General features: G+C 43.2%; 1 protein-coding gene across 1 annotated transcript in view; it reads right to left on the minus strand.

The window, feature by feature from the left end:
- Nucleotides 1-24,572, minus strand: part of LOC132821703 (IgGFc-binding protein-like) — a 111,329-nt gene extending 86,757 nt beyond the window's left edge. Inside the window, exons 1-22 of the mRNA XM_060834409.1 lie at nucleotides 24,505-24,572; nucleotides 18,963-19,060; nucleotides 14,357-14,616; nucleotides 13,625-13,709; nucleotides 12,285-12,529; nucleotides 11,911-12,194; nucleotides 11,487-11,764; nucleotides 10,731-11,329; nucleotides 9,846-10,407; nucleotides 9,357-9,556; nucleotides 8,868-9,248; nucleotides 8,470-8,756; nucleotides 7,785-8,065; nucleotides 7,345-7,482; nucleotides 7,001-7,260; nucleotides 4,636-4,720; nucleotides 2,939-3,183; nucleotides 2,565-2,848; nucleotides 2,141-2,418; nucleotides 1,385-1,983; nucleotides 500-1,061; nucleotides 11-210 (exon numbers count right to left, since the gene is read on the minus strand). Of these exons, the coding sequence (XP_060690392.1) occupies nucleotides 11-210; nucleotides 500-1,061; nucleotides 1,385-1,983; nucleotides 2,141-2,418; nucleotides 2,565-2,848; nucleotides 2,939-3,183; nucleotides 4,636-4,720; nucleotides 7,001-7,260; nucleotides 7,345-7,482; nucleotides 7,785-8,065; nucleotides 8,470-8,756; nucleotides 8,868-9,248; nucleotides 9,357-9,556; nucleotides 9,846-10,407; nucleotides 10,731-11,329; nucleotides 11,487-11,764; nucleotides 11,911-12,194; nucleotides 12,285-12,529; nucleotides 13,625-13,709; nucleotides 14,357-14,616; nucleotides 18,963-19,060; nucleotides 24,505-24,572 (6,279 nt within the window). The remainder of the gene's footprint in view (nucleotides 1-10; nucleotides 211-499; nucleotides 1,062-1,384; nucleotides 1,984-2,140; nucleotides 2,419-2,564; nucleotides 2,849-2,938; nucleotides 3,184-4,635; nucleotides 4,721-7,000; nucleotides 7,261-7,344; nucleotides 7,483-7,784; nucleotides 8,066-8,469; nucleotides 8,757-8,867; nucleotides 9,249-9,356; nucleotides 9,557-9,845; nucleotides 10,408-10,730; nucleotides 11,330-11,486; nucleotides 11,765-11,910; nucleotides 12,195-12,284; nucleotides 12,530-13,624; nucleotides 13,710-14,356; nucleotides 14,617-18,962; nucleotides 19,061-24,504) is intronic.
- Nucleotides 24,573-26,032: the final 1,460 nt, after the last annotated feature.

Raw genomic sequence — 26,032 nt, forward strand, 5'->3', positions numbered from 1 at the left:
TCCAACTTACTTCGTAGTATTTGTCGTTGTGGATGCAGCCACAGTTCTGAGCGGGCACACATGTGCTTCCACTGAGAACAAACCCACTGTTACACACGCAGTCTTCCACACATGGTTTGCTGCAGTTCTCTGGAGCAAATCGGTCTGTACATGTGGCTGGACAAGCACTGGCACAGAAACTGTACTGGCTATTGGCTTGACAGGAAGCAGCTGAAAACAAGGAAGATACAATCAAATCTTTTGAACTTCTCACACCATGTTTCCCATGAATATGGCAATCGGGAAGGATGGCTTTTGCAGCAAATGCTTTCTGAAACATTGGATCTCTGGAATGGAAAGTATAAAGCTTAGCATGCGACCAAACCAAAACTGAAGAAAGCCAACAGGAAATAGCAATTCTGTCACTAAAGGAACGATAACACACAATAATGAAAACATTTTGCTTTGTCTTAGATAGGAAATTATTAATGCAAAACAATGGAAGCTCACTAATACGTACGACAGAAAGTGGAGTTTCTCCAAGGTGCAATGCTCACTCCTGCGCTTTGACACGCATCTGCGTAGATTTTGAGGGTATTGCACAGAGCAACTTGGCTTCCATTCAACAGACACAGTTCAACAACACAGCTTTCAAAGAATCCATTGGGATTTACTACAGAGTGGCACTGTGCAAATGGACCTTGTTGACTAGTGATCAGACCACAGAAGGCATCACTTTGGTAAAGTTTCTCCTCATCAGGCTCACACTTCTCAGGCTCGACTGGGTCACAACCTGGTTCGAACGGTGGCACTTTCCAGCTATTTCCAAACTCATTTGAATCTTTGGCTTGTTCTCCATCAGGTTTCATGTAATCATCCTTTCTCATTCCATTGTAGTTGCCACACATACCGCAAGTCTGATTGAAATATGTACTCGGCACTTTCACTTCCACTGAGTGATCAACATCATATGAAACAGAGAGCCCAAAATCTGTCACCAGGACCACGTAGTTTCCACTCCTACTCACGTTCAAGGTGCCATCGATTAATTTGACAGGTAACGTCTGCCACATGTTATCCACCTGACACAAGAGGAAAATGGCGATTGAACAACAGCTTTTCTAGCAGACTCCAGCATTCTTTCATTCAACACGCACAACAAACGTGAACAGCAATTTGCATACAGCAATGTACAGTAAACGCTATATTTCACATCAGATTGGTGCACACGTTCATTTTGTTCTGTTTCACTTTAGATACAAGTGGTAAATGCCATGATAATCATTCCACCTTTGCAATATACTCCCAGTCATTCACCTCCCATTCTAATAGAAGTCCCAAGTAAAGGATATTTCAGACTAAAGTCAGCATTTTAGAAAACCCAATCTAGTAGTTACACACATACCAACACACGGTGACATTCGTGCTTCACAATCCAAACACTGTGACTGTGAACAGCTACTCGAACTCTCTGAACGTAAGAAACTTTAGCGTTGCCTCGATGTTCATTCTTTGCTTCGATGTTAAAGTATGGAAGAGTTGAAGAATTTGCACACAGCTTGGCGATCGTATATGTACACGTCCCCATGAAATGATGCGTCGCCTTGTCAAACGTATTGTAGTGTGGGTCGTTATGAACTCTGCAGATGCCGTACGTGTGCTCATAGCAACCAGGAACTCCGTCCACAACTCCGCAGTATGAATCCGTGCCACACCTTGTGCTCCAGCAAACTAGTTTACTGCCTGCAGAAGGACAACTACACTTTGTTGAACAGGTATCATCCGTCCAGAATTCAGATCCCACTGGATAATGTTTGCCTTCAGACCAGCAACCACACTGATCTCTTCGCACACACCTGTCATTGTACAAAACGTACCCACGGTCACACAGACAGCCTTCCACGCATGGCTGGGAGCAGCTGGATGGAGCATTGGGATTGACACAGCTAGCAGGACATGCTGAGCCACAATGCTCATAGTGACTATTCACTCCACAATTTAAAGCTGGGAAGAGAATTCAAAAGGAGAGTCAACATATTTTACATAAGATTATTAGATAAAAGGAATTTAATGAAAACTAAATGGTTCAAAGCGACCCAAAGTTTTTCTGTCTTCATCACGTATAACTTATTCATCAAACAAAATACTCTCAAACACTTACGGCAGAAGGTCGCGTTCCTCCAGGCTTCCACTCTCACTCCCTTCGACTGGCATGCATCTGCGTAGGAATGCAAACTACTGCACAGAGAGCCTGTATGCACGTCCAATGCGCACAAGTCGTACACACATTCAGCAAAATAAACCTTCGGGTCCACGACAGAGTGGCACGCTTTGAACGGACTGCCCGGATCCACAATTATGCCACAGTAAGATTTACTTTCTATCATCTGCTTTTTGTCATCAGTACAATTTGGTCTGATACCGACGTCAGGAGCACACCTGCAAGAACAGCAGCACCTCCAATGAGAAACATACATTTAAAAGCTAGTAAAAGGTCTACATGCAAATGGAATAATGGTAGTGATTGGAAACTCGCAGGTTTTATCAAGGAACAGAGACAGCCTGAAACCTCCCATACACCGTACCTCGTATCATTTCCACTCTGCCAGCTGTTTCCCAAACTGACGGAATCGGGCTCCATCACTCCATCCGGATTGAGGAAATCGTCTCTTCTATCATCATTGTAGTTTCCACACATTCCACACACCTTCCCCTTGAAAACACTGGGAAGGGTTACAACTGCTCGATGCTTCCCATCAAACTTCACTCTCAATCCAAAATCGGTGCTAACAACCATATACTTTCCACTTCGGCCAACATCAACACCAGACGAGACTGACACAGGTAGCACCTCCACTTCTCCATCGACCTGGAAACATGCAAAACCACATTGATTCATTCCTCAGCAAACCCACCGTTCAATATGCTTGATCAAGTACTCAAAATATCAAATTCTTACCTTCACCACGTGTCCCTTCTCCAGTACTATTCTATGATTGTAAACATTAACGTTGACATGTTTAACGTACGACACGTAGGAATTCCCTGATCTGCGCTCATTTGCCGCTTCAACATTGAAATAGGGCAGAGCACTGCTGGCGTCACAGAGTTTCGATAGGGTATATGTGCATGTTCCCATGAAGTCATGTGATTGCTTATCAAAAGTGTTGTAGTGAGGATCACCTTGCACGGTGCAGGAAGATTCTAAATAATTGGAAATGATGTAGAAAATAAATGTCAGTTGGTATTGTCACAATCCATCGAAAAACAAGTTGGATTCCCCCCCAATCGACTGCTGTTTTCTTTCCACACAAATGCTTGACAAGCACTTCAGAGAAAAGTCACTTGTCCATTCTCAGGACAAGTTGCTTCTCTTACAAACAAAGGTTCAACAGGTTGCGTCGGGGCATATACTGGAATCTACAGCAATGAGAGGTGCTCTCATTGAAACATTCAACAACCTGAGGGAACGGGACACGGTCGATGATGAAGGACATTTTGACCTAGTCACAGACACTACAACGAGGAGGACGCAGTCTGTGCCATGGGGATGACAATACAAACAACTGCTCAGCTTCCACACTTTGGTGTTTGACTTATGCAGCAATATTTGCAACCAGCTTGAAGCTGACTTCTCCCATTATTCTTTTCACATTACCAAATTATCAAATTTACACCTATTCAGAGTGAAAGTGAGGACTGCAGATGCTGGAGATCAGAGCTGAAAATGTGTTGCTGGAAAAGCGCAGCAGGTCAGGCAGGATCCAAGGAACAGGAGAATCGACGTTTCGGGCATGAGCCCTTCTTCAGGAAAGAAGAGCTTATGCCCGACACGTCGATTCTCCTGCTCCTTGGATGCTGCCTGACCTGCTGCGCTCTTCCAGCAACACATTTTCAGACCTATTCAGAGTGAGCCAACATTTTAAGGACTATTAAATAGAATCCGCACCAGTTTGTCTTAATTAATACAAATGTAGGATCAGCAAACAAAGTCGCAGTTTCTAGTTATACCCTGACAAATCCTTGTCAATAAGACAGCAACAAATCACCTTTATCAAGGATCCAGATCATATACAGCCTGCTTTCATTTACCTGTTATGACAGGAGGCAAGGTACTGGTTGGAGTTGGAGTGCTCACTGTGCTTGTTATGTCACAATTGTCTGCAGAGAAAATAATATATGGATAAATTCAGAAGAATCTAGAGGACTGACATGAGGCAAAAGGTTTCACGCAGACCTTTGTGAATCCTCGGAACTCTGTCCCCCTGAAGCCTGTGGATTATACATCATTGAGTATACTTCATGCTGAAGCAGAGAAACATTTAGGAATCTCAAGGAATCAAAGCATATGGAAAACAGGTTGTAAAGTCAAGCTGAGGCACAAGATCACCCACAATCACATTGAGTGACACAATGTGATAGGGGAGAGAAATAGCTTACTCCTACTCCAACGGCTTAAGATCTGACTAATGTTCATCTCCACTCCATTCCTGATGAAGAACTTACGCTCGAAACATCGATTCTCCTGCTCCTCGGATGCTCCCCGACCGGCTGCGCTTTTCCAGCACCACGCTCTCGACTCCTCCTGCATTTTTACTTAAGTCATGCAATTGATCAATTACAGCAGACATTAGAAAATTAGTCACATTTACAAACCTCCGCAACATCCAGAATGGAAGGAAATGTCATCTACAGCCACATCACTACGATAGTCATTGCCCCGGACTGCTTGAATGAGAATCTATAAGAGGAAGCACCACAATAACAGCAGGCAGAAGATGCCAATGCCAAAGTAAACAACAGAATATCAGCGAAAACAAAACAAGGATTGATGAGGGCCGAGCGGTAGATGTGATCGATATGGACTTCAGGAAGGCAATCGACAAGATTCCCCACAGGAGCAGTAACGTTAGATCTCACGGAAACAGGGAGAACTAGCCATTTGGATACAGAACTGGCTCAAAAATAGAAGACAGAGGATGGTCGTGGAGGGTTGTTTTTCCAACTGGAGGATTGTGACCAGTGGAGTGCCACAAGGATCAGTGCTGGGTGTTCTACATTTAGTCATTCACATAAATGATTTGGATGTGAGCATAAGAGGTACAATTAGTAAGTTTGCAGATGACACCAAAATTGGAGGTGTCGTGGACAATGAAGAGGGTTACCTCAGATTACAACACATCTTGACCACATGGGCCAATGGGCTGAAAAGTGGCAGATGGCGTTTAATTCAGATACATGTGAGGTGCTGCATTTTGGGAAAGCAAATCTTAGCAGGATTTATACACTTAATGGTAAGGTCCTAGGGAGTGTTGCTGAACAAACAGACCTTGGAGTACAGGTTCATAGCTCCTTGAACGTGGAGTCACAGATAGATAGGATAGTGAAGAATGCATTTGGTATGCTTTCCTTTATTGGTCAGAGTATGTGTACTCATGTTGCGGCTGTCCAGGACATTGATTAGGTCGCTGTTGGAATATTGAAATTCTGGTCTCCTTCCTATCGGAAAGTAGTTGTGAAACTTGAAAGGGTTCAGAGAAGAATTACAAGGATGTTGCCAGGGTTGGAGGATTTGAGCTTGTGCTGAACAGGCTGGTGCTGTTTTCCCTGGAGCGTCGGAGGCTGAGGGTGGCCTTATAGAGGTTGACAAAATTATGGGGGTCATGGACAGGGTAAATAGGCAAAGTCTTTTCTCTGGGGTCAGGGAATCCAGAACTAGAGGGCATAGGTTTAGGGTGAGAGGGGAAAGATATAAAAGAAACCTATGGGGCAGCTTTTTCACACAAAGAGTGGTAAGTGTATGGAATGAGCTGCCAGAGAAAGTGGTGGAGGCTGGTACAATTGCAACATTTAAGAGGCATTTGGATGGGTATATGAATAGCAAGGGTTTGGAGGGATATGGGCCGGGTGCTGGCAGGTGGGACTAGATTGGGTTAAGATATCTGGTCGGCATGGGCGGGTTCGACCGAAGGGTCTGTTTCCATGCTGTAAATCTCTATGACTCTAAGTGCTGGAAATCTGGAAGAAAACAGAAATTGAAGGAGAACCTCAGCAGGTGGGCGGCACGGTGGCACAGTGGTTAGCACTGCTGCCTCACAGCGCCTGAGATCCGGGTTCAATTCCCGACTCAGGGACTGACTGTGTGGAGTTTGCACATTCTCCCCGTGTCTGCGTGGGTTTCCTCCGGGTGCTCCGGTTTCCTCCCACAGTCCAAAGATGTGCGGGTCAGGTGAATTGGCCATGCTAAATTGCCCGTAGTGTTAGGTAAGGGTAAATGTAGGGGTATGGGTGGGTTGCGCTTCGGCGGGTCGGTGTGGACTTGTTGGGCTGAAGGGCCTGTTTCCACACTGTAAGTCTAATCTAATCTAATCTAATCTAGGTCTGGCAAGAATTTCATTGGACTGAAATGCCGATTCTGCTTTCTCTCCTCTGATGTTATCAGACCTGCTGAGTTTCTCCAGCAATTTCTCTTTTGCTCACACAACGTCAATATCTCCCTGCCAGTAACACTGTGGGTGGCACAGTGGCTAGCACTGCTGCCTCACAGCACCAGAGACCCAGGTTCAATTCCCGCCTCAGGCGACTCTCTGTGTGGAGTTTGCACATTCTCCATGCATCGGCATGGGTTTCCTCCGGGTGCACCGGTTTCCTCACACAATCCAAAAACGTGCAGGTTAGGTGAATTGGCCATGCTAAATTTCCCGTAGCGTTAGCTAAAGGGGTAAATGCAGGGGAATGAGTCTGGGGTGAGTTGCGCTTCGGCGGGTCGGTGTGGACTTGTTGGGCCGAAGGGCCTCTTTCCACACTGTAAGTAATCTAATCTATAATAGGACATCATTTCATGGGGTATATCATGTTAAAACAGCTTCTGCATTTCTCCACTAATTTGTATTTAATTTAATTTGATATGGAATGAAGAAAAATTTGCTTGCCTTCTAATTAAATACGCAAGCTATGCGAATGCTTCAAAAAGAGAAGTACAGCCAAAAAAAATCACTAAATTATTAGCCACACAGCTTACCTGAGATTTTCCAGACAGGTGTAGGTTCACTGCTGCTGCGATCCACTGGTCTCCTTTATTGCCTCTCTCTGACCACATCAGTATTGGGGGAAGCCCAACTTCTAGCTGGTAAACATTCAAAGCCATGCTCTGAGCCACTCCATACATGTGATACCAGAATCGCATACACTGATCCCCTGTCTTATCACACAGAGCACTGATCAGTTGGGCTTTGTCTCCTTCCTTGCCTTCATTGCCTTCAATATAGATGTAGTAGCCACCTGGACATACAGTGAAGCTCACTGGTTATAAACAAATCATAGGCTCGTCAACCTCAAGTCAAACAAGGATGTCACATCGCCTACCTCCACCGGTGTGGTCGTACGAAGGCCCTGTAAGAGCTGAGGGTGTCGATCCACTGATGCGCTTCCAGTCCAAATCATCTGTCTTGGATTGTGTCCAATTGCACAGGTCGCTGTCAAAATTGCAGCCCAGCTCACAACCTGTGGGATGAATAAAGAATTAATAAAGATTCATCAAGATTGATCAGAAATATGCACATTATTGTACCACAGTAGCTAAAAACATCCACAACTGAAATAAATATGAAAAGATATTACTATACAATATTATGGCCTCATTCTCTTTTGGATAATTTCTGTCAATTGAACCTTGACGTCGCCGATTATTAATAATGGACATTCGTTGTGAAGCACAATTGTCTTTTATCTCTACAATTATTCAGGAGGAGTGAGAAAAGAAATAGAAGAAAAGAACAGGTACAAACACATGATCTCAAACTTACTTTTCTCAACACAGCCACTCTCTTCCATCCAGTCTCCCAGAACAACATCAGCTGCTTCACAGGCTGAAGCGTACGCCTCCAGAGCATTGCACAACAGGACAGAATCTCCTCCAGAAGCACAATGATCATATACACAGCTCTCAAAGTACAACTGAGGAGGGATGTACCAGTGACAATTTGTGAAAGGACCATTGCCTGCCAAGATAATCTTGCAGTATTCCTCGGCCTCTTCTTTCGATGCAGGATCGCAGGTCGCTGGTGGTAGAGACGTTTCATTACACCTACACAAGGAAACACACGTATGAAATCTCTCCAAAAGGAAAAAATATTTAATCCACATCAAATTTCAATGAATGCGTAAGGGCAGACAATGAGCTCTGCAATCAAAATTATTCTCTCAAAGTACATGCAAAAATACGTAGTGTGCTCTTAATACGCAATCTGTAATACTCCACTGGAATACCAATTCTGGAAAATTCATTTCAGATATTCTCACTGAAACACTGACATTCAACAGAGCTACACGCACACTTTCATTACAGCCATTTACAGGAAATTCCAGCCATGCCCTCATATCTATCAATTCTTTTTCGGCAACCAATTAATCCACTTGCTGCCGTAGCCTCTACCTCTCTAGCGACACTACATAGAGTGTAATTTACTCTTCACTGTATGAAATACTCACAACCAGTCATTGTCAAGAACTCTCCAGCTGTTTCCAAACTGATTGGAATCCATGGCCAGAATCCCATCAGGCTTCAAGAAGTCATCAAGTGGGTCGTCAGTGTAGGTACCACACAAGCCACACAGCTGTCCTTTGTATCTCTCATCCACCACTACAAACAGCTCATGATCACCGTTAAACTTCAGCTGAACACCAAAGTTGGTCTGGACGATGACAAACGATCCTACCATTGATACGCTTACTGAAGAATGGGGTGTCACAGGGAGCTCAACCTTCACTCCATCAACCTAAGCAAAAGATTACCAGCATTACTGATACAACAGTCACAGTCATTGCAGTTACCTTTCTTCAACATTACGCTCATTCTGTCAACGCTACCAATCAGAAACATTACTCACATAAACAAGGTTATTTTTCCTCACTGCAATATGAATGTCAGCAAACTGGAGAGCAATGGAATTAATCATAGACCATGTTGGGTTGCCTCTGTGTTCATTCCTGCTTGTCACCGAGAAACGAACAGATGTATTTCCACAAGTCTCAGTCACAGTATAATTGCAAGCACCCTGGAAGTGATACAGTTTCCCATCAAACGTCGTATAGTGCGGGTCCCCGTAAATGTGGCACTTCGCAGTGTCTGCCCGGTAACATCCCAAATTTCCATCCTGCACTTTGCAAATTTCCGCTGGTCCACAAGACGCTGCTTCACATACTACGTGGTTATTTCCAGTGCATCGACAGCGCTGGAGACATCCCTCTTCCCAGAATGTTGCTCCTTTCTGACAGACAAACAGCAAGTGTTATTTCTGCGTACTCCTCGCGGAAGCACAAAGTTGCATGAACGCACGTAAAACAGACAAACGGGACCAAAAAGCCCTCCAACTTACTTCGTAGTATTTGTCGTTGTGGATGCAGCCACAGTTCTGAGCGGGCACACATGTGCTTCCACTGAGAACAAACCCACTGTTACACACGCAGTCTTCCACACATGGTTTGCTGCAGTTCTCTGGAGCAAATCGGTCTGTACATGTGGCTGGACAAGCACTGGCACAGAAACTGTACTGGCTATTGGCTTGACAGGAAGCAGCTGAAAACAAGGAAGATACAATCAAATCTTTTGAACTTCTCACACCATGTTTCCCATGAATATGGCAATCGGGAAGGATGGCTTTTGCAGCAAATGCTTTCTGAAACATTGGATCTCTGGAATGGAAAGTATAAAGCTTAGCATGCGACCAAACCAAAACTGAAGAAAGCCAACAGGAAATAGCAATTCTGTCACTAAAGGAACGATAACACACAATAATGAAAACATTTTGCTTTGTCTTAGATAGGAAATTATTAATGCAAAACAATGGAAGCTCACTAATACGTACGACAGAAAGTGGAGTTTCTCCAAGGTGCAATGCTCACTCCTGCGCTTTGACACGCATCTGCGTAGATTTTGAGGGTATTGCACAGAGCAACTTGGCTTCCATTCAACAGACACAGTTCAACAACACAGCTTTCAAAGAATCCATTGGGATTTACTACAGAGTGGCACTGTGCAAATGGACCTTGTTGACTAGTGATCAGACCACAGAAGGCATCACTTTGGTAAAGTTTCTCCTCATCAGGCTCACACTTCTCAGGCTCGACTGGGTCACAACCTGGTTCGAACGGTGGCACTTTCCAGCTATTTCCAAACTCATTTGAATCTTTGGCTTGTTCTCCATCAGGTTTCATGTAATCATCCTTTCTCATTCCATTGTAGTTGCCACACATACCGCAAGTCTGATTGAAATATGTACTCGGCACTTTCACTTCCACTGAGTGATCAACATCATATGAAACAGAGAGCCCAAAATCTGTCACCAGGACCACGTAGTTTCCACTCCTACTCACGTTCAAGGTGCCATCGATTAATTTGACAGGTAACGTCTGCCACATGTTATCCACCTGACACAAGAGGAAAATGGCGATTGAACAACAGCTTTTCTAGCAGACTCCAGCATTCTTTCATTCAACACGCACAACAAACGTGAACAGCAATTTGCATACAGCAATGTACAGTAAACGCTATATTTCACATCAGATTGGTGCACACGTTCATTTTGTTCTGTTTCACTTTAGATACAAGTGGTAAATGCCATGATAATCATTCCACCTTTGCAATATACTCCCAGTCATTCACCTCCCATTCTAATAGAAGTCCCAAGTAAAGGATATTTCAGACTAAAGTCAGCATTTTAGAAAACCCAATCTAGTAGTTACACACATACCAACACACGGTGACATTCGTGCTTCACAATCCAAACACTGTGACTGTGAACAGCTACTCGAACTCTCTGAACGTAAGAAACTTTAGCGTTGCCTCGATGTTCATTCTTTGCTTCGATGTTAAAGTATGGAAGAGTTGAAGAATTTGCACACAGCTTGGCGATCGTATATGTACACGTCCCCATGAAATGATGCGTCGCCTTGTCAAACGTATTGTAGTGTGGGTCGTTATGAACTCTGCAGATGCCGTACGTGTGCTCATAGCAACCAGGAACTCCGTCCACAACTCCGCAGTATGAATCCGTGCCACACCTTGTGCTCCAGCAAACTAGTTTACTGCCTGCAGAAGGACAACTACACTTTGTTGAACAGGTATCATCCGTCCAGAATTCAGATCCCACTGGATAATGTTTGCCTTCAGACCAGCAACCACACTGATCTCTTCGCACACACCTGTCATTGTACAAAACGTACCCACGGTCACACAGACAGCCTTCCACGCATGGCTGGGAGCAGCTGGATGGAGCATTGGGATTGACACAGCTAGCAGGACATGCTGAGCCACAATGCTCATAGTGACTATTCACTCCACAATTTAAAGCTGGGAAGAGAATTCAAAAGGAGAGTCAACATATTTTACATAAGATTATTAGATAAAAGGAATTTAATGAAAACTAAATGGTTCAAAGCGACCCAAAGTTTTTCTGTCTTCATCACGTATAACTTATTCATCAAACAAAATACTCTCAAACACTTACGGCAGAAGGTCGCGTTCCTCCAGGCTTCCACTCTCACTCCCTTCGACTGGCATGCATCTGCGTAGGAATGCAAACTACTGCACAGAGAGCCTGTATGCACGTCCAATGCGCACAAGTCGTACACACATTCAGCAAAATAAACCTTCGGGTCCACGACAGAGTGGCACGCTTTGAACGGACTGCCCGGATCCACAATTATGCCACAGTAAGATTTACTTTCTATCATCTGCTTTTTGTCATCAGTACAATTTGGTCTGATACCGACGTCAGGAGCACACCTGCAAGAACAGCAGCACCTCCAATGAGAAACATACATTTAAAAGCTAGTAAAAGGTCTACATGCAAATGGAATAATGGTAGTGATTGGAAACTCGCAGGTTTTATCAAGGAACAGAGACAGCCTGAAACCTCCCATACACCGTACCTCGTATCATTTCCACTCTGCCAGCTGTTTCCCAAACTGACGGAATCGGGCTCCATCACTCCATCCGGATTGAGGAAATCGTCTCTTCTATCATCATTGTAGTTTCCACACATTCCACACACCTTCCCCTTGAAAACACTGGGAAGGGTTACAACTGCTCGATGCTTCCCATCAAACTTCACTCTCAATCCAAAATCGGTGCTAACAACCATATACTTTCCACTTCGGCCAACATCAACACCAGACGAGACTGACACAGGTAGCACCTCCACTTCTCCATCGACCTGGAAACATGCAAAACCACATTGATTCATTCCTCAGCAAACCCACCGTTCAATATGCTTGATCAAGTACTCAAAATATCAAATTCTTACCTTCACCACGTGTCCCTTCTCCAGTACTATTCTATGATTGTAAACATTAACGTTGACATGTTTAACGTACGACACGTAGGAATTCCCTGATCTGCGCTCATTTGCCGCTTCAACATTGAAATAGGGCAGAGCACTGCTGGCGTCACAGAGTTTCGATAGGGTATATGTGCATGTTCCCATGAAGTCATGTGATTGCTTATCAAAAGTGTTGTAGTGAGGATCACCTTGCACGGTGCAGGAAGATTCTAAATAATTGGAAATGATGTAGAAAATAAATGTCAGTTGGTATTGTCACAATCCATCGAAAAACAAGTTGGATTCCCCCCCAATCGACTGCTGTTTTCTTTCCACACAAATGCTTGACAAGCACTTCAGAGAAAAGTCACTTGTCCATTCTCAGGACAAGTTGCTTCTCTTACAAACAAAGGTTCAACAGGTTGCGTCGGGGCATATACTGGAATCTACAGCAATGAGAGGTGCTCTCATTGAAACATTCAACAACCTGAGGGAACGGGACACGGTCGATGATGAAGGATATTTTGACCTAGTCACAGACACTACAACGAGGAGGACGCAGTCTGTGCCATGGGGATGACAATACAAACAACTGCTCAGCTTCCACACTTTGGTGTTTGACTTATGCAGCAATATTTGCAATCAGCTTGAAGCTGACTTCTCCCATTTTTTTCACATTATCAAATTATCAAATTTACACCTATTCAGAATTTCACGTTTTCAAGACAATCAAATAGAATCCGCACCAGTTTGTCTTAATTAATACAAATGTAGGATCAGCAAACAAAGTCGCAGTTTCTAGTTATACCCTGACAAATCCTTGTCAATAAGACAGCAACAAATCACCTTTATCGAGGATCCAGATCATATACAGCCTGCTTTCATTTACCTGTTGTGACAGGAGGGACGGTACTGGTTGGAGTTGGAGTGCTCACTGTGCTTGTTATGTCACAATTGTCTGCAGAGAAAATAATAAATGTATAAATTCAGAAGAATCTAGAGGACTGAGATGCGGCAAAAGGTATCACAGACCTTTGTGAATCCTTGGAACTCTGTCCCCCTGAAGTCTGTGGATTATACATCATTGAGTATACTTCATGCTGAAGTAGAGAAACATATAGGAATCTCACGGAATCGAAACAGGTTGTAAAATCGAGCTGAGGCACAAGATCATTCACGATCATACTGAGTGACAAAATGTGACAGGGGAGGGAAGTAGCTTATTCCTCCTCCAACTGCTTACGATCTAACTATGTTCATCTCTACTTAAGTCATGTAATTGATCAATTACAGCAGTCTTTAGAAAATTAGTCACAGTTACAAACCTCCGCAACATCCAGAATGGAAGGAAATGTCATCTACAGCCACATCACTACGATAGTCATTGCCCCGGACTGCTTCAATGAGAATCTATAAGAGGAAGCACCATAATAACAGCAGGCAGAAGATGCCAATGCCAAAGTAAACAACAGAATATCAGCGAACACAAAACAAAAGAAGTGCTGGAAATCTGGAAGAAAACAGAAATTGGTTGAGAACCTCAGCAGGTCTGGCAATAATTTCCCTCTACTGATGTTATCAGACCTGCTGAGTTTCTCCAGCAACTTCTCTTTTGCTAAGAGAACATTAGCATCGCCCTGGAAAATGTAAAGATTGCAGATGCTGGAGATCTGAGTCAAAGAGTATTGTGCTGGAAAAGTGCAGTTGGTCAAGCAGCATCCGAGAAGCAGCAGAATCAACGTTTCAAGCATCCAGTAACAGTAGGGTATCGGATGAAGACATCATTTCACGGAATGTTCCATGTTAAAACAGATCCACATATCTCCACTAATTTGTGTTTAATTTGATTTGATAAAGAATGAAGAAAACTCTATTTGGCTTCCAATTAAAGTCACAATCTATGCAAATTCTTCAAAAAGAAAAGCACAATAAAACAAAATCACCAAACTATTCACTGCACAGCTTACCTGAGATTTTAAATACGCAAGCTATGCGAATGTTTCAAAAAGAGAAGTACAGCCAAAATAAATCACTAAATTATTAGCCACACAGCTTACCTGAGATTTTCCAGACAGGTGTAGGTTCACTGCTGCTGCGATCCACTGGTCTCCTTTATTGCCTCTCTCTGACCACATCAGTATTGGGGGAAGCCCAACTTCAAGCTGGTAAACATTCAAAGCCATGCTCTGAGCCACTCCATACATGTGATACCAGAACCGCAAGCACCTATCCCCTGTCTTATTACACGGAGCACTGACCAGTTGGGCTTTGTCTCCTTCGTTGCCTTCATTGCCTTCAATGTAGATGTAGTAACCACCTGGGCATACAATTAAGCTCACTGGTTACAAACAAGTCTCCTTGCATTGAAAACAAATCATTGAGTAGAGAATCCCTCCCAAGAACATTATTTGCTACCCATTCAAAAATATCCTTGATCAGGCGAAGGTGATTATTAAGTACTGCTGTACTTTTGTGCAGGTATCCCACAGTATTGTTCGCAAGAATGTTCCTGGATTTTCACTCAGAGACAGTGAAATAATGAACTATGAGTGTTATGTCAATTTACTTCATGATTTAGAGATGGGTTTGTTCAAGGTGGCTTTTCCTGTCCTAGTCCTCATAAGTGGTAAAGATTGTGGGTTCAGACGGTATTGTTAACAAAATCTTGATAATTTATTATTGGATACTGATAGATGGTATACACTTTTGCATTGTGTCAGTGTTGTTTAAGATTGTGGATGGGTACCAAACAGTTGTACTGCTCTGTTGACCTTCGGAATATTGTTCTATCTGCACTCAAGCAGTGAAGTGAATACGAATATATGTTTAAGAACTTCTGAATATTCAAAGTTTGTGCGAAGATTTGTAGCTCAGGTGCTCGTTGTTGTGGCTCTGTTCGCCGAGCTGGAAGTTTTTGTTGCAAATGTTTCGTCCCCTGGCTAGGCACATCATCAGTACTTTGGAGCCTCCTGCGAAGCGCTTCTTTGATGTTTCTTCCGGTATTTATAGTGGTCTGTCCTTGCCGCTTCCTGTTGTCAGTTGCAGGTGTCCGCTGTAGTGGTTGGTATATTGGGCCCAGGTCGATGTGTTTGTTGATGGAGTTTGTGGATGAATGCCATGCCTCTAGGAATTCCCTGGCTGTTCTCTGTCTGGCTTGCCCTATGATAGTGGTGTTGTCCCAGTCGAATTCATGTTGCTTGTTGTCTGTGTGTGTGGCTACTAGGGATAGCTGGTCGTGTCGTTTCGTGGCTAGTTGATGTTCATGTATGCGGATTGTTAGCTGTCTTTCTGTTTGTCCTATATAGTGTTTTGTGCAGTCCTTGCATGGTATTTTGTACACTATAGTGTACAAAGTACAATGCAAGGACTGCACAAAACACTATATAGGACAAACAGGAAGACAGCTAACAATCCGCATACATGAACATCAACTCGTCACGAAACGACACGACCAGCTATCCCTAGTAGCCACACACACAGACAACAAGCAACATGAATTCGACGGGGACAACACCACTATCATAGGGCAAGCCAGACAGAGAACAGCCAGGGAATTCCTAGAGGCATGGCATTCATCCACAAACTCCATCAACAAACACATCGACCTGGACCCAATATACCAACCACTACAGCGGACAGCTGAAACTGACAACAGGAAGCGGCAAGGACAGACCACTATAAATACCGGAAGAAACATCAAAGAAGCGCTTCGCAGGAGGCTCCAAAGCACTGATGATGTCGCCTAGCCAGGGGACGAAACGTTTGGAACAAAAACTTCCAGCTCGGCGAACAGAACCACAACAACTTCTGAATATGTTTAGTCTCTGTGTGAAATTGTGTAAGAACACAATGCAAACCACTCAATCTCCTTATCCATTCCTTGTGGACCAAGCACCCATATCTTCAGGTAATTCTCCCATTCTGCAGTCTGGACATTGTTCAGAAGTCTAGACTAGACCACAATGTGTCCTCAGCTCAGGATTTACTTTTCACTAATAAAGGAAAGAATTCTCCCACTACGTACCTCTGCTGTCTATCTCTTGTGGAGATAACAGACCTGCATTGGGTATTCACTACTTTATTTCAGGCTGCAGAAGAATTAGTTCAGTACAAATGGAGCATACCATTTTCAGTCACTGAACAAATGGAGACCTGGATTCTTTCATACATGCTGGGTTTGCCACTGCCATTTCCAGTGTCTTTGTTGGTATCAGGTTTCATTCATTTATTTAGGCTTTGTCATGATTTATACAACTAAGAGGCTTGCCACATGGGAAAAGTCAACCACATTGCTGTGGGTCTGGAGTCACATTAAGGACAGACCAGCTAGGGACAGCAGTTTTCTTCACTTTAGGATATTCATCAATAGATTGGTTTTCTCCAACAATCATTTCATGCTTATCATTAGTCTTTTAGCTCCAGATTTTTTGTGAATTCACATTCTATCATATACCATGGTGGGGTTCACATCTCGGTCCCTGAATGCTGCTGAATACCAATAGCCTCTTCCATGATGAGCAACAAAGGATGGCCTTGCCAAGGATGCCCAAATTGAAAAAAATTGAAAAATAATTCTCAGAAATTCACATGAGCCCAGCACTTTTTGCTTTTGACAGGACAGTAAATGGCTTTTTTTGCAACGTATTCAGGGGATACAATCATCACCGACAAGGCTGCCATTCATTGCACATTTTTAGATGCCTTTGAGAAGGTGGAGGCGGATTGAATTTTTGAACCGCTACACTCCATGCAGTGCAGGAATACCCAAAGTGTTGTTTGGGAGGGAGTTCCAGGATTTTGCCAAAATGACATGGACGGCGATATAGCTCTTTGTCAGCATGATGTGTAACGTGAATAGAAATTTTGAGGTGTGTTATTTCCTTGTATCTGTTGCTCTTGTCCTTCGCAATGTTAGAGATTGCAGGACTGATATGTGGTACCACAGGAGCACTGGCACGTTAGTGCATCTTGCGGACAGTACACACTGTTGCCACTGTGCATCAGTGGTGTAGGGAGCGAATGTTAAAATTGTTAGATGGAGCACCAATCAAGCCATTGCTGTACCCTGGATAGTGTCAATCTTCTTGAGGATTATTGGGGCTGCACTTATCCAGGCATTGTGCTCCTGACTTGTGCCTTGCAGATAGTGAACAAGCATTGAGGAATCACGAGATGAGTTACTCAGCACAGAATTTCGAGCCTCTGATCTGTCTGAGTATTTTCAAAGCTGGTCCAATTTGGTTTCTGGTCAATGATAGCCCAGGACTTTGATTGTGGGGGTTTCAGTAATGGTAATGATATTAAATGTCAAGGGGAAATGATTGGATTACGCCTTATTGGAGGTGCTACTTACCCAGCATTTGTGTGGTGCTTATGTTACTTGTCATTTATCAGCTTAGGCCTGAATGATGTCCAGCACTTGCTGTATTTGTAGTTTCTGAAGAGTCATAAATGGTGCTGAACATTGCATAATCAGCAGTGAGCATTATCACCTTTGACCTTAAGATGGTGAAATGATCATAGGTGAAGCAGCTGATGATTTTTATGTTAGATCAGTATCCTGTGAAATTGCAGCAGTTTGTTTCCAACAAACAAAAAAAAAACCTTCCTTTGTACTCAGTATTACTGACGCCAACTAGTAGAGGGTTTTCCCCGGTTCCCGTTGACTTCAGTTTTATTGTGACCCCTCAATACTACTGTTGGTCAAATCCTGCCTTACCGTTGCCTCATTTCCTTTCAAGTTCACATCATTTGTCCATGCTTTACCTAAGATTGTAATGATGTCAGAAACTGATTGGGCCTGGCAGAACCCAAATTAAGCACCAGTGAACAGTTATTGTAGAATAAATGCAGCATGATTGTACTGACAATGATACCTTCCATTATTTTAGTGATGTTTATGAGTAGAGTGGCTGAGCAGCAATTAATTTAGTTCAATGTGTCTTTTTTTGTGTGTGCAGGACACACAGGTAACTTTCTACATTGCTTGGCAGATACCAGTGTTGTCACAATACTGAAATAGCTGAAAAATGTGTTGCTGGAAACGCGCAGCAGGTCAGACAGCATCAAAGGAGCAGGAGAATCGACGTTTCGGGCATAAGCCCTTCTTCAGGAATGAGGAGGGTGTGCCAAGCAGGCTAAGATAAAGGTAGGGAGGAGGGAGTTGGGGGAGGGGCGTTCCTGCTTGGCACACCCTCCTCATTCCTGAAGAAGGGCTTCTGCCCAAAACGTCGATTCTCCTACTTCTTTGATGCTGCCTGACCTGCTGCGCTTTTCCAGCAACACATTTTTCAGCTCTGATCTCCAGCATCTGTAGTTCTCACTTTCTCCTACAATACTGAAATAGCTTGGTTAGTCCCAGTGTACAAATGTTCAGTGCTGGGTCCACAACCTTAAAAGTGCTCAATGCTGTCAGTCATTTTGTGATAACACATGGAATGAATTAAATGGTCTGAATGGTTTTTACATGCATATTGTGGACAGGATATACTTAGATAATTTTCCATACTGCCATTGTGCAGTTAACAGTGATGCATTATCTGAATATTCTGGAAAACCACAGTGCTACATTGTTGGGTTCATACCTCAGTTTAGGTGGGCCTGGTGCTATGTCTAGCATGTTCTGAATCCCTCATGATAAGACAAGAATCTTATATCACCTACCTGCACTGGTGTGATCATAAGAAGGCCCTGTAAGAGCTGATGGTGTTGATCCACTGATGCGCTTCCAGTCCAATTCGTCTGTCTTAGATTGTGTCCAACTGCACAGGTCAAGGTCAAAATTACAGCTCAAAGCACAATCTGTAGATTTAATGAAGACCATTGATTTGCATCATTAACAAAGTGAACATCAAATGTCCAAAACGGAATTATAACTCATTATTTCCCATTGGAGAGAGGAAACATAGCGATCAACTATCAGGTCTGACAATTTTCCACATCAACTTTCAAAATTCTATTGCACCTGCAAACCTGTATAAACAGGTAAACAAAATAGAACAGAACAAGACCCTTGTTATTAAATTATCTTTAACACAGTCACACCTTACCTACGCCCATAATAGACTGGGTTTTAATAAACCAAAGCATAAGGCACAGAACAAACACTGCACTCGTGATGCACTTGTATCAGACTCTGGATGGTTTGCAACTGAAGATGGCAGTGTTCTCTTTTCTGTTTCATAGATTCCACATGTAATGAAATAATGTGCCCCTCACACACTCTCATCATCTCAACATCAGGGTCCCAAAAAATAAAATTCACAAGTGGAACAATGTGAATAATAAATTGACATTGAAGAGAAGCTAGCAATGGCCGAACGCAGACATCATCCTATCGGGACAAGTCCAAAGTCTACATTGGATGGCAAACTATGCAGGAAGGTCCTGCATTTCATTACAAGCTGATGATGCATATTTGCTGTGTTTTTTTTGCAAGGAAAGTAAGTCCCCAGAATTGATAGCTGGAGGCTTGGACAGACTCAAAGATCATTTGCAAATAAGTCTTACCTATTATGTCCTTTGGTCATTTCAAATAGGAGCCTAGTTCCTGGAAGCATGGCAGGAAAAGGCAGCTTTTCTCAAAGAAGATGCACTCTTCCATTCCAGACACGGTTCTCAAATTGTTAAGGAAATGACTGACAGAGGCCAGGGACACTATGAGTAGTCATATATTAGAACTATTGGTCAGGGATCATGACCATCACAACAAGAAAGCCTCATTCAACTACTATTCTTGCTAAACTCTCAGGCAGCGAGTAAAAGGTTATAATCTACAGTGAGATACAGTAGAATAAAAAGGGCTCACTTCTTTATCATGCTTTTCACAACTGCAAGACATCTCAAAGCAAATTACAGTCAATGAAGTACTTTTAAATATAGTCACCATTGTGATGTAATTTAAGAGATTAGAGAGGAAGTATACCTTCAGGTACACATCACATTGGAGTTAAGGTACTAAAGAATATTAAGTGTTGGGAGGCAAAGTTGACAACTTAGCTTATCAACATGTGCAAACTCTTTACAAAAAACAAGTGGCAGAAGTAAACCATTACTGTCAGCATTCCCAGGTGGCACATTTACAGACCAATCTTGCCTAAAGGTTGACTTCCTTCACCTCTTTATTCTCTTCCTATAGATCTCCAGTCCAGAGATCTGCTTGTTGCTGTGCTTAAAGCACAGAGATGCTTTGTTTAGAAAAGATCATGCAGCACATAACTGTTACAACATGGAGTAACTTCTCCTGCTAATTTAAAACCAACAACACAGAAAAGATTTATCCCATGCAGTAATCTGTAAAATTTGAGTGGCCAAAAACTATGTAAAGTAAAAATTAACAATTTTATTTCTTAAAGTAGAACAGAGAATAATTAACTAACCACTATTTACAATTTCTTTCTCTAAACTATCTTTTACCTTCCCTTCTATAATACTAGTCAGATAAAACTCCAATTAAGATTTACACATCTTCCTGTGTCTTCTTTTCTCTTTGTTAGGAATTTCTGTGTCACAGGTTACTGATTGAAAAGGCAATTTTAAGAGATATATTTTTTCAGCAGTCTGTTACATGCTAGGACTTGACAGTTCTATCAACTGTTCAATTTTCCCTGGTCTTATACCACCTGATTGTGTCATTGGCTTTTAAGATTGCCAATATACTCAATTCAAAGTGGATTGGCATTTGATATTTTGCCAGGGTATAATTTAAACTAATTGGCCAAATTCAAATTTGTTTTTGTCTCAAGACAATGAAATAATCGAGTTATTTGACCCAGTATTACATTGTGGCCTTTTTGAGAACACTTGGTGCTGTGTTTGGTAGTTCTGCTGCTTTTAACACCCTTAAAAGGTACACCCACATCTTCATAACAAACGTTAACCGGTTTGTCCTGAATTGTCGGGAAATCTGTCAGAGGATGAAAATATTGCAGACCTCCAACTGGTTAGAGTCTTGATCTGGCAAGCCACCTGAGTATCAGATATTTGTTTCAGGAGTGAATGAATTGTAGATTGTCTCTTTCTAACTACTGTGTCCTGAAAAGCAACCTGGTTGGATTTCATTACCTGTTAAGTTCCAGGAACAGCCATCCCACTCTTTGCAATTTGCCTGATAACCTCATGAAATCACTAAAGTGTTGCACAGGAGGCTTTTCAGCATGTTGTGTCGAGAACCAGGACTCCAAATCAGCAATGCACCTTTTGCCATACCCTGGTCTGTTCTCCATAATTCTGCACATTCTCCCTGTTCAAATAATCAACCAAATCCTTCCTGAATGCTTCACAGCTAACTCTCTATTTTCAAGCAGCACATTCCAGATCTAAACCAATCAGTGCTTGAAAAAAATTCTACTCACATCTTCACTGATTCTTTGAGCTATTTCTCACCTTAAATCTGTGTCCCTTTAGTCTAGGTTCTTCTAACAGGAAGAAAAGTTTTCACCTATCTACTCTGTCCTTCATGACTTGAATACATTTTATCAAATCTCTTCACAATCTTCATTTCTTCCAAGAAACAGCCCTAACTTCTCTAATCTTTAAAGTTAACTCAAGTTTCTCATCCCCAGGATCATCCTTTTCAATCTTTTCTGAACTCTTTCCAATATCTTGATATATTTCCTGAAGTCTGGTGCTTGGAATTGCATGTGGTACTGCAGTTGAGGCCAAACCAAACTGTTACACAAGTTTAAAATAATCTTGTAATCTAAGACTTTATTAATAAAGTTTTATATACTGTGGACTTCATTAATGACTCTGTCAACCTATTCTGCCACCCTTAATGACTAAAGCATATATACACCAAGGTCCATCTGCCTGAGCATATCCTTGAGAAACACATCCTTTATTTTCTGTTGTCGCTCCATGTTCTACATCACATTTCTACTAAATTCATCTGTTGCCAAATCATCTATTCCACCAACCTGTCCATTACCCTCTTTATTTTAAAATGATTCTAAATTTTGCATCTTCCACAAATTTTGAAAATGAGTACTGTACCCAAAGTCAAGATCATTAATCTGTTTCAGGATAAGCAAGGACCCAAACACTGACCATAAGATACAGCAGCAGAATTAAGCCATGCAGCCCATTGAGTCACTTCCGCCATTCAATCATGGCTGATATATTTCACAACCCCATTCTCCTGCCTGCTTCCTTGATTCCCTTACTAATCCAGAATCTATCTATGTCTAAAATGCACTCAATGATGCGGCCTCCACAACCTTCTACAGCAATAGTTCCACAGTGTCACCACCCTCTCGCTGAAGCAATTCCTCATCTCAGTTCTAAAGAGTCATCCCTTTAACCTAAGGATGTGCCCCCTGTCATAGTCTCTCCAACTATAGCAAAATTCATCTCTGCATCCACTCTATCCGGGCCTCTCAGTATCCTGTAAATTTCAAACAGATCCCACTTGATCCTTCTAAACTCCATCAAGTTTGGACCTTGAATTCTCAGCCACTCATCATATGATAAGCCCTTCATCACTGGGATCATTCTTGTAAATCTCCTCTGGACCAATCCAATATTAGCACATCTTTCCTTAGATATGATCCTAAAACTGCTTATAATATTCCAAATGCAGTCTGACCAGAGCCTGATACAACTTCAGCAATATATCCCTGCTTTCTATTCTAGTCTTCTTGAAAATGAATGCCATAATTACATTTGCCTTCCAACCGCCAAGTGAATTTGCATGTTAACCTTAAGAGAATCCTAAACTCACATTCCCTAATTCTTTTGCCTTTCAGATTTTTGAAGCCTTTTTTGCATTTAGAAAATAGTCTGTCTTTGTTTTTCCTACCTCATACTTTGCCACACTGTATTCCATTTGACACTACTTTGTCCATTTGCCTAGCCTATCCAAATTTCTTCTCCAGCCTCCCTGCTTCAACATTACCTGTCCCTCAACCTATTTTGTGTCATCTGCAAACTTAGCTACAATGGTCTCAGTTCCTTTATCCAAATCGTTAATGTATCATGTTAACAGTTGTGGTCCAAAAACTGACCCCTACAAATTCTACTAGTGGCTGCCATCCTGGAAAAGACCCCTTCACTCCTACTCTTTACCTTCTGCCAGTCAGCTAATCTTTTATCCATGCCAGTAGTTAAAATCTTACCAACACTGAGGTCAGACTAACTGGCCAATGGTTTCCGGGTTCTTCTGCCTCTCTCTCATCTTAAAGACAGGTGATACGCTTGCCATCTTCCAGTCCTCTAGTATCGTCACTGACTCTAGTGATTCCTGAAAAATCACTACCAATGCTTCTACAACCTCCTCAGCTATTTCTTTCAGAACTCTGGGGTGTAATCCATCCAGTCCTGGTGATTTCTCCAACTTCAGACTTTTCTGCTTCACCAGCATCTTCTTCTATACCTGGCCTCTATACTTATCTCTAACCACTGACTTTCTTGAAGTTCTAATATGCTGCTGGTATCTTTCACTGAAAACTGATGCAAAGGAACTGATTCAGTTTCTCCACCATTTCTACTTCACCAGCCTCATGTTCCAGCAGTCCAATTGACCCTTTTACTTTTTAACTATCAAAGGGACTCCTGCAATCTTCTTTTATGTTACTAGCTAGCTTACTCTCATATTTCATTTTCATGACCCTTATTGCTGTTCTAGTTATCCTCTGCTGGTTTTTAAAGGCTTCTAAATCTCCAAACTTCCCACTAACCTTCACCAAATTGTGAGCTTTTTCTTTTGCTTTTATGTTCTTCCCGATATCCTTTGTCAGACATGGTTAACTCATCCTCCCATTAATATGTTGCTTCTGCCATAATATGAATTTCTGCTGTGCCTCCCGAATTATGCTCAGAAATACCTGACATTGTTGCTTCACATGTGCATTGCAGTGAGGAGTAGAAACATGCCCGCAAGAATTAAGAGCCACCACTCCCCATGAGCGCATGACCCAATCCCATTCTCTGAGACCTCAGTACCTTATACACTCCACGAAAGCCCATTACTCCAACCAACTCTCAGAGAGCCTAGTTACCCCATCCCATTCCCCAAGAGCCCATCACCGCATCCCACTCCCCAGGAGCTCATTATCCTATCCCATTCTCCAAAAGTCAGTTACCTCATCTCATTCCCCTGGAGTTCAGGACCCCATCCCACACCCTGAGAGGCCATTATCCCATCCCATTCTCCAAAAGCTAGATACACCTTCCCATTCCTGAGAGCCCAAAACACAATCCCACTCACCGAGAGCCCATTAGTCCCAGAGCTTGGTACTCCATTCCATTCCCCGACAGCTTGGTACCCAAATTCATTCCCTAAGAGCTTATTATACAATAAAACACTCCGAGAACTCAGAACCCAACCCCCATTCCGAGAACTGAGTACCCAATACCCACTCTCCAAGAATGCAGGCCACAAAGCACAGTACCTAAATTCACTCTCCTGGAGCCCAATCTCTCTCCCTGAGAAACTGGTATTCAATCAGACTCCCCGAGAGCTCAGTACCAAACCCACTCCCTGAGAGACCAGTACCCAATCCCATTCCCCAAGAACTGGGTACCAAATAGCATTCCACAAGAAGCCGATGGAGCCCGGTACCCAGCGCACTCCCTGAGAGCACAGTACCCAAACTCACTCCCTTAGAGCTCAGTACCCAATCCCACTCTCCGAGCACTCCATACCCAATCCCATTCCCCGAGAGCTCAGTACACAATCCCACTCCTTGAGAGCTCAGTACCCAATCCCACTCCTTGATAGCCCAGTACCCAATCCCACTCTCTGAGAACCCAGTACCCAATCCCACTCCCCGAGAGCCCGGTACCCAATCCCATTCCCCTAGTGCCCAGTACCCAATCACACTCTGGACATCCCAGTACCCAAAACCCACTCCCCAAGAGCCCAGTACTCAAATCTACTCCCTGAGGGCCAGGTACACAATCCCACTCCTCGAGAGCCCAGTACCCAATCCTAATCCAAAAGCCGAGTACACAATTCCACTCCGAGTGCCCGATACCCAATCTGACTCCCCAGGAGCTCAGAAGTCAATTCCACTCCCCATGAACTCAGTACCCAATCCCACTCCCCGAGAGCTCAGTACCCAATCCCACTCCTCGAGAACCCGGTACACAATCTCACTCCTCGAGAGCCCAGTACCCAATCCCACTCCTCGAGAGCCCAGTACCCAATCCCACTCCCTGAGAGCTCAGTTCAAAAATCCCACTCCTCGAGAGCCCAGTACACAATCCCACTCCCCGAGAGCTCAGTACCCAATCCCACTCCCTGGGAGCTCAGTACCCAATCCCACTCCCTGAGAGCGGACACCCAATTCCACTTTCTGCGAGTCTGGTACCTAATACAGCTCAGTCCCCAATACCACTCCCAAAGAGCTCAGTACCCAATCCACCTCCCTGAGAGCTCAGTAGCCAATCCCACTCCCTGAGAGCTCAGTACACAATCCCACTCCCTGAGAGCTGGATGCCCAATCCCACTTCCTGAGAGTCTGTTACCCAATACTACTACCTTCGAACTCAGTCTCCAATACCACTCCCCAAGAACTCAGTGCCCAATCCCACTCGCTGAGAGCTCAGTACACAATCCCACTCCCCAACAGCTCAGTACACAATCCCACTCCCTTAGAGGTCAGTAGCCAATCCCACTCCCTGAAACCTCAGTATACAATCCCACTCCCCAAGACCCCAGTACTCAATCTCACTCCCTTAGAGCTCAGTAACCAAACCCAATCCCCGAGAGCTCAGTACCCAATCCCACTCCC

Source organism: Hemiscyllium ocellatum, chromosome 13 (assembly GCF_020745735.1).
Source record: "Hemiscyllium ocellatum isolate sHemOce1 chromosome 13, sHemOce1.pat.X.cur, whole genome shotgun sequence".
In the NCBI taxonomy this organism is placed as follows: domain Eukaryota; kingdom Metazoa; phylum Chordata; class Chondrichthyes; order Orectolobiformes; family Hemiscylliidae; genus Hemiscyllium; species Hemiscyllium ocellatum.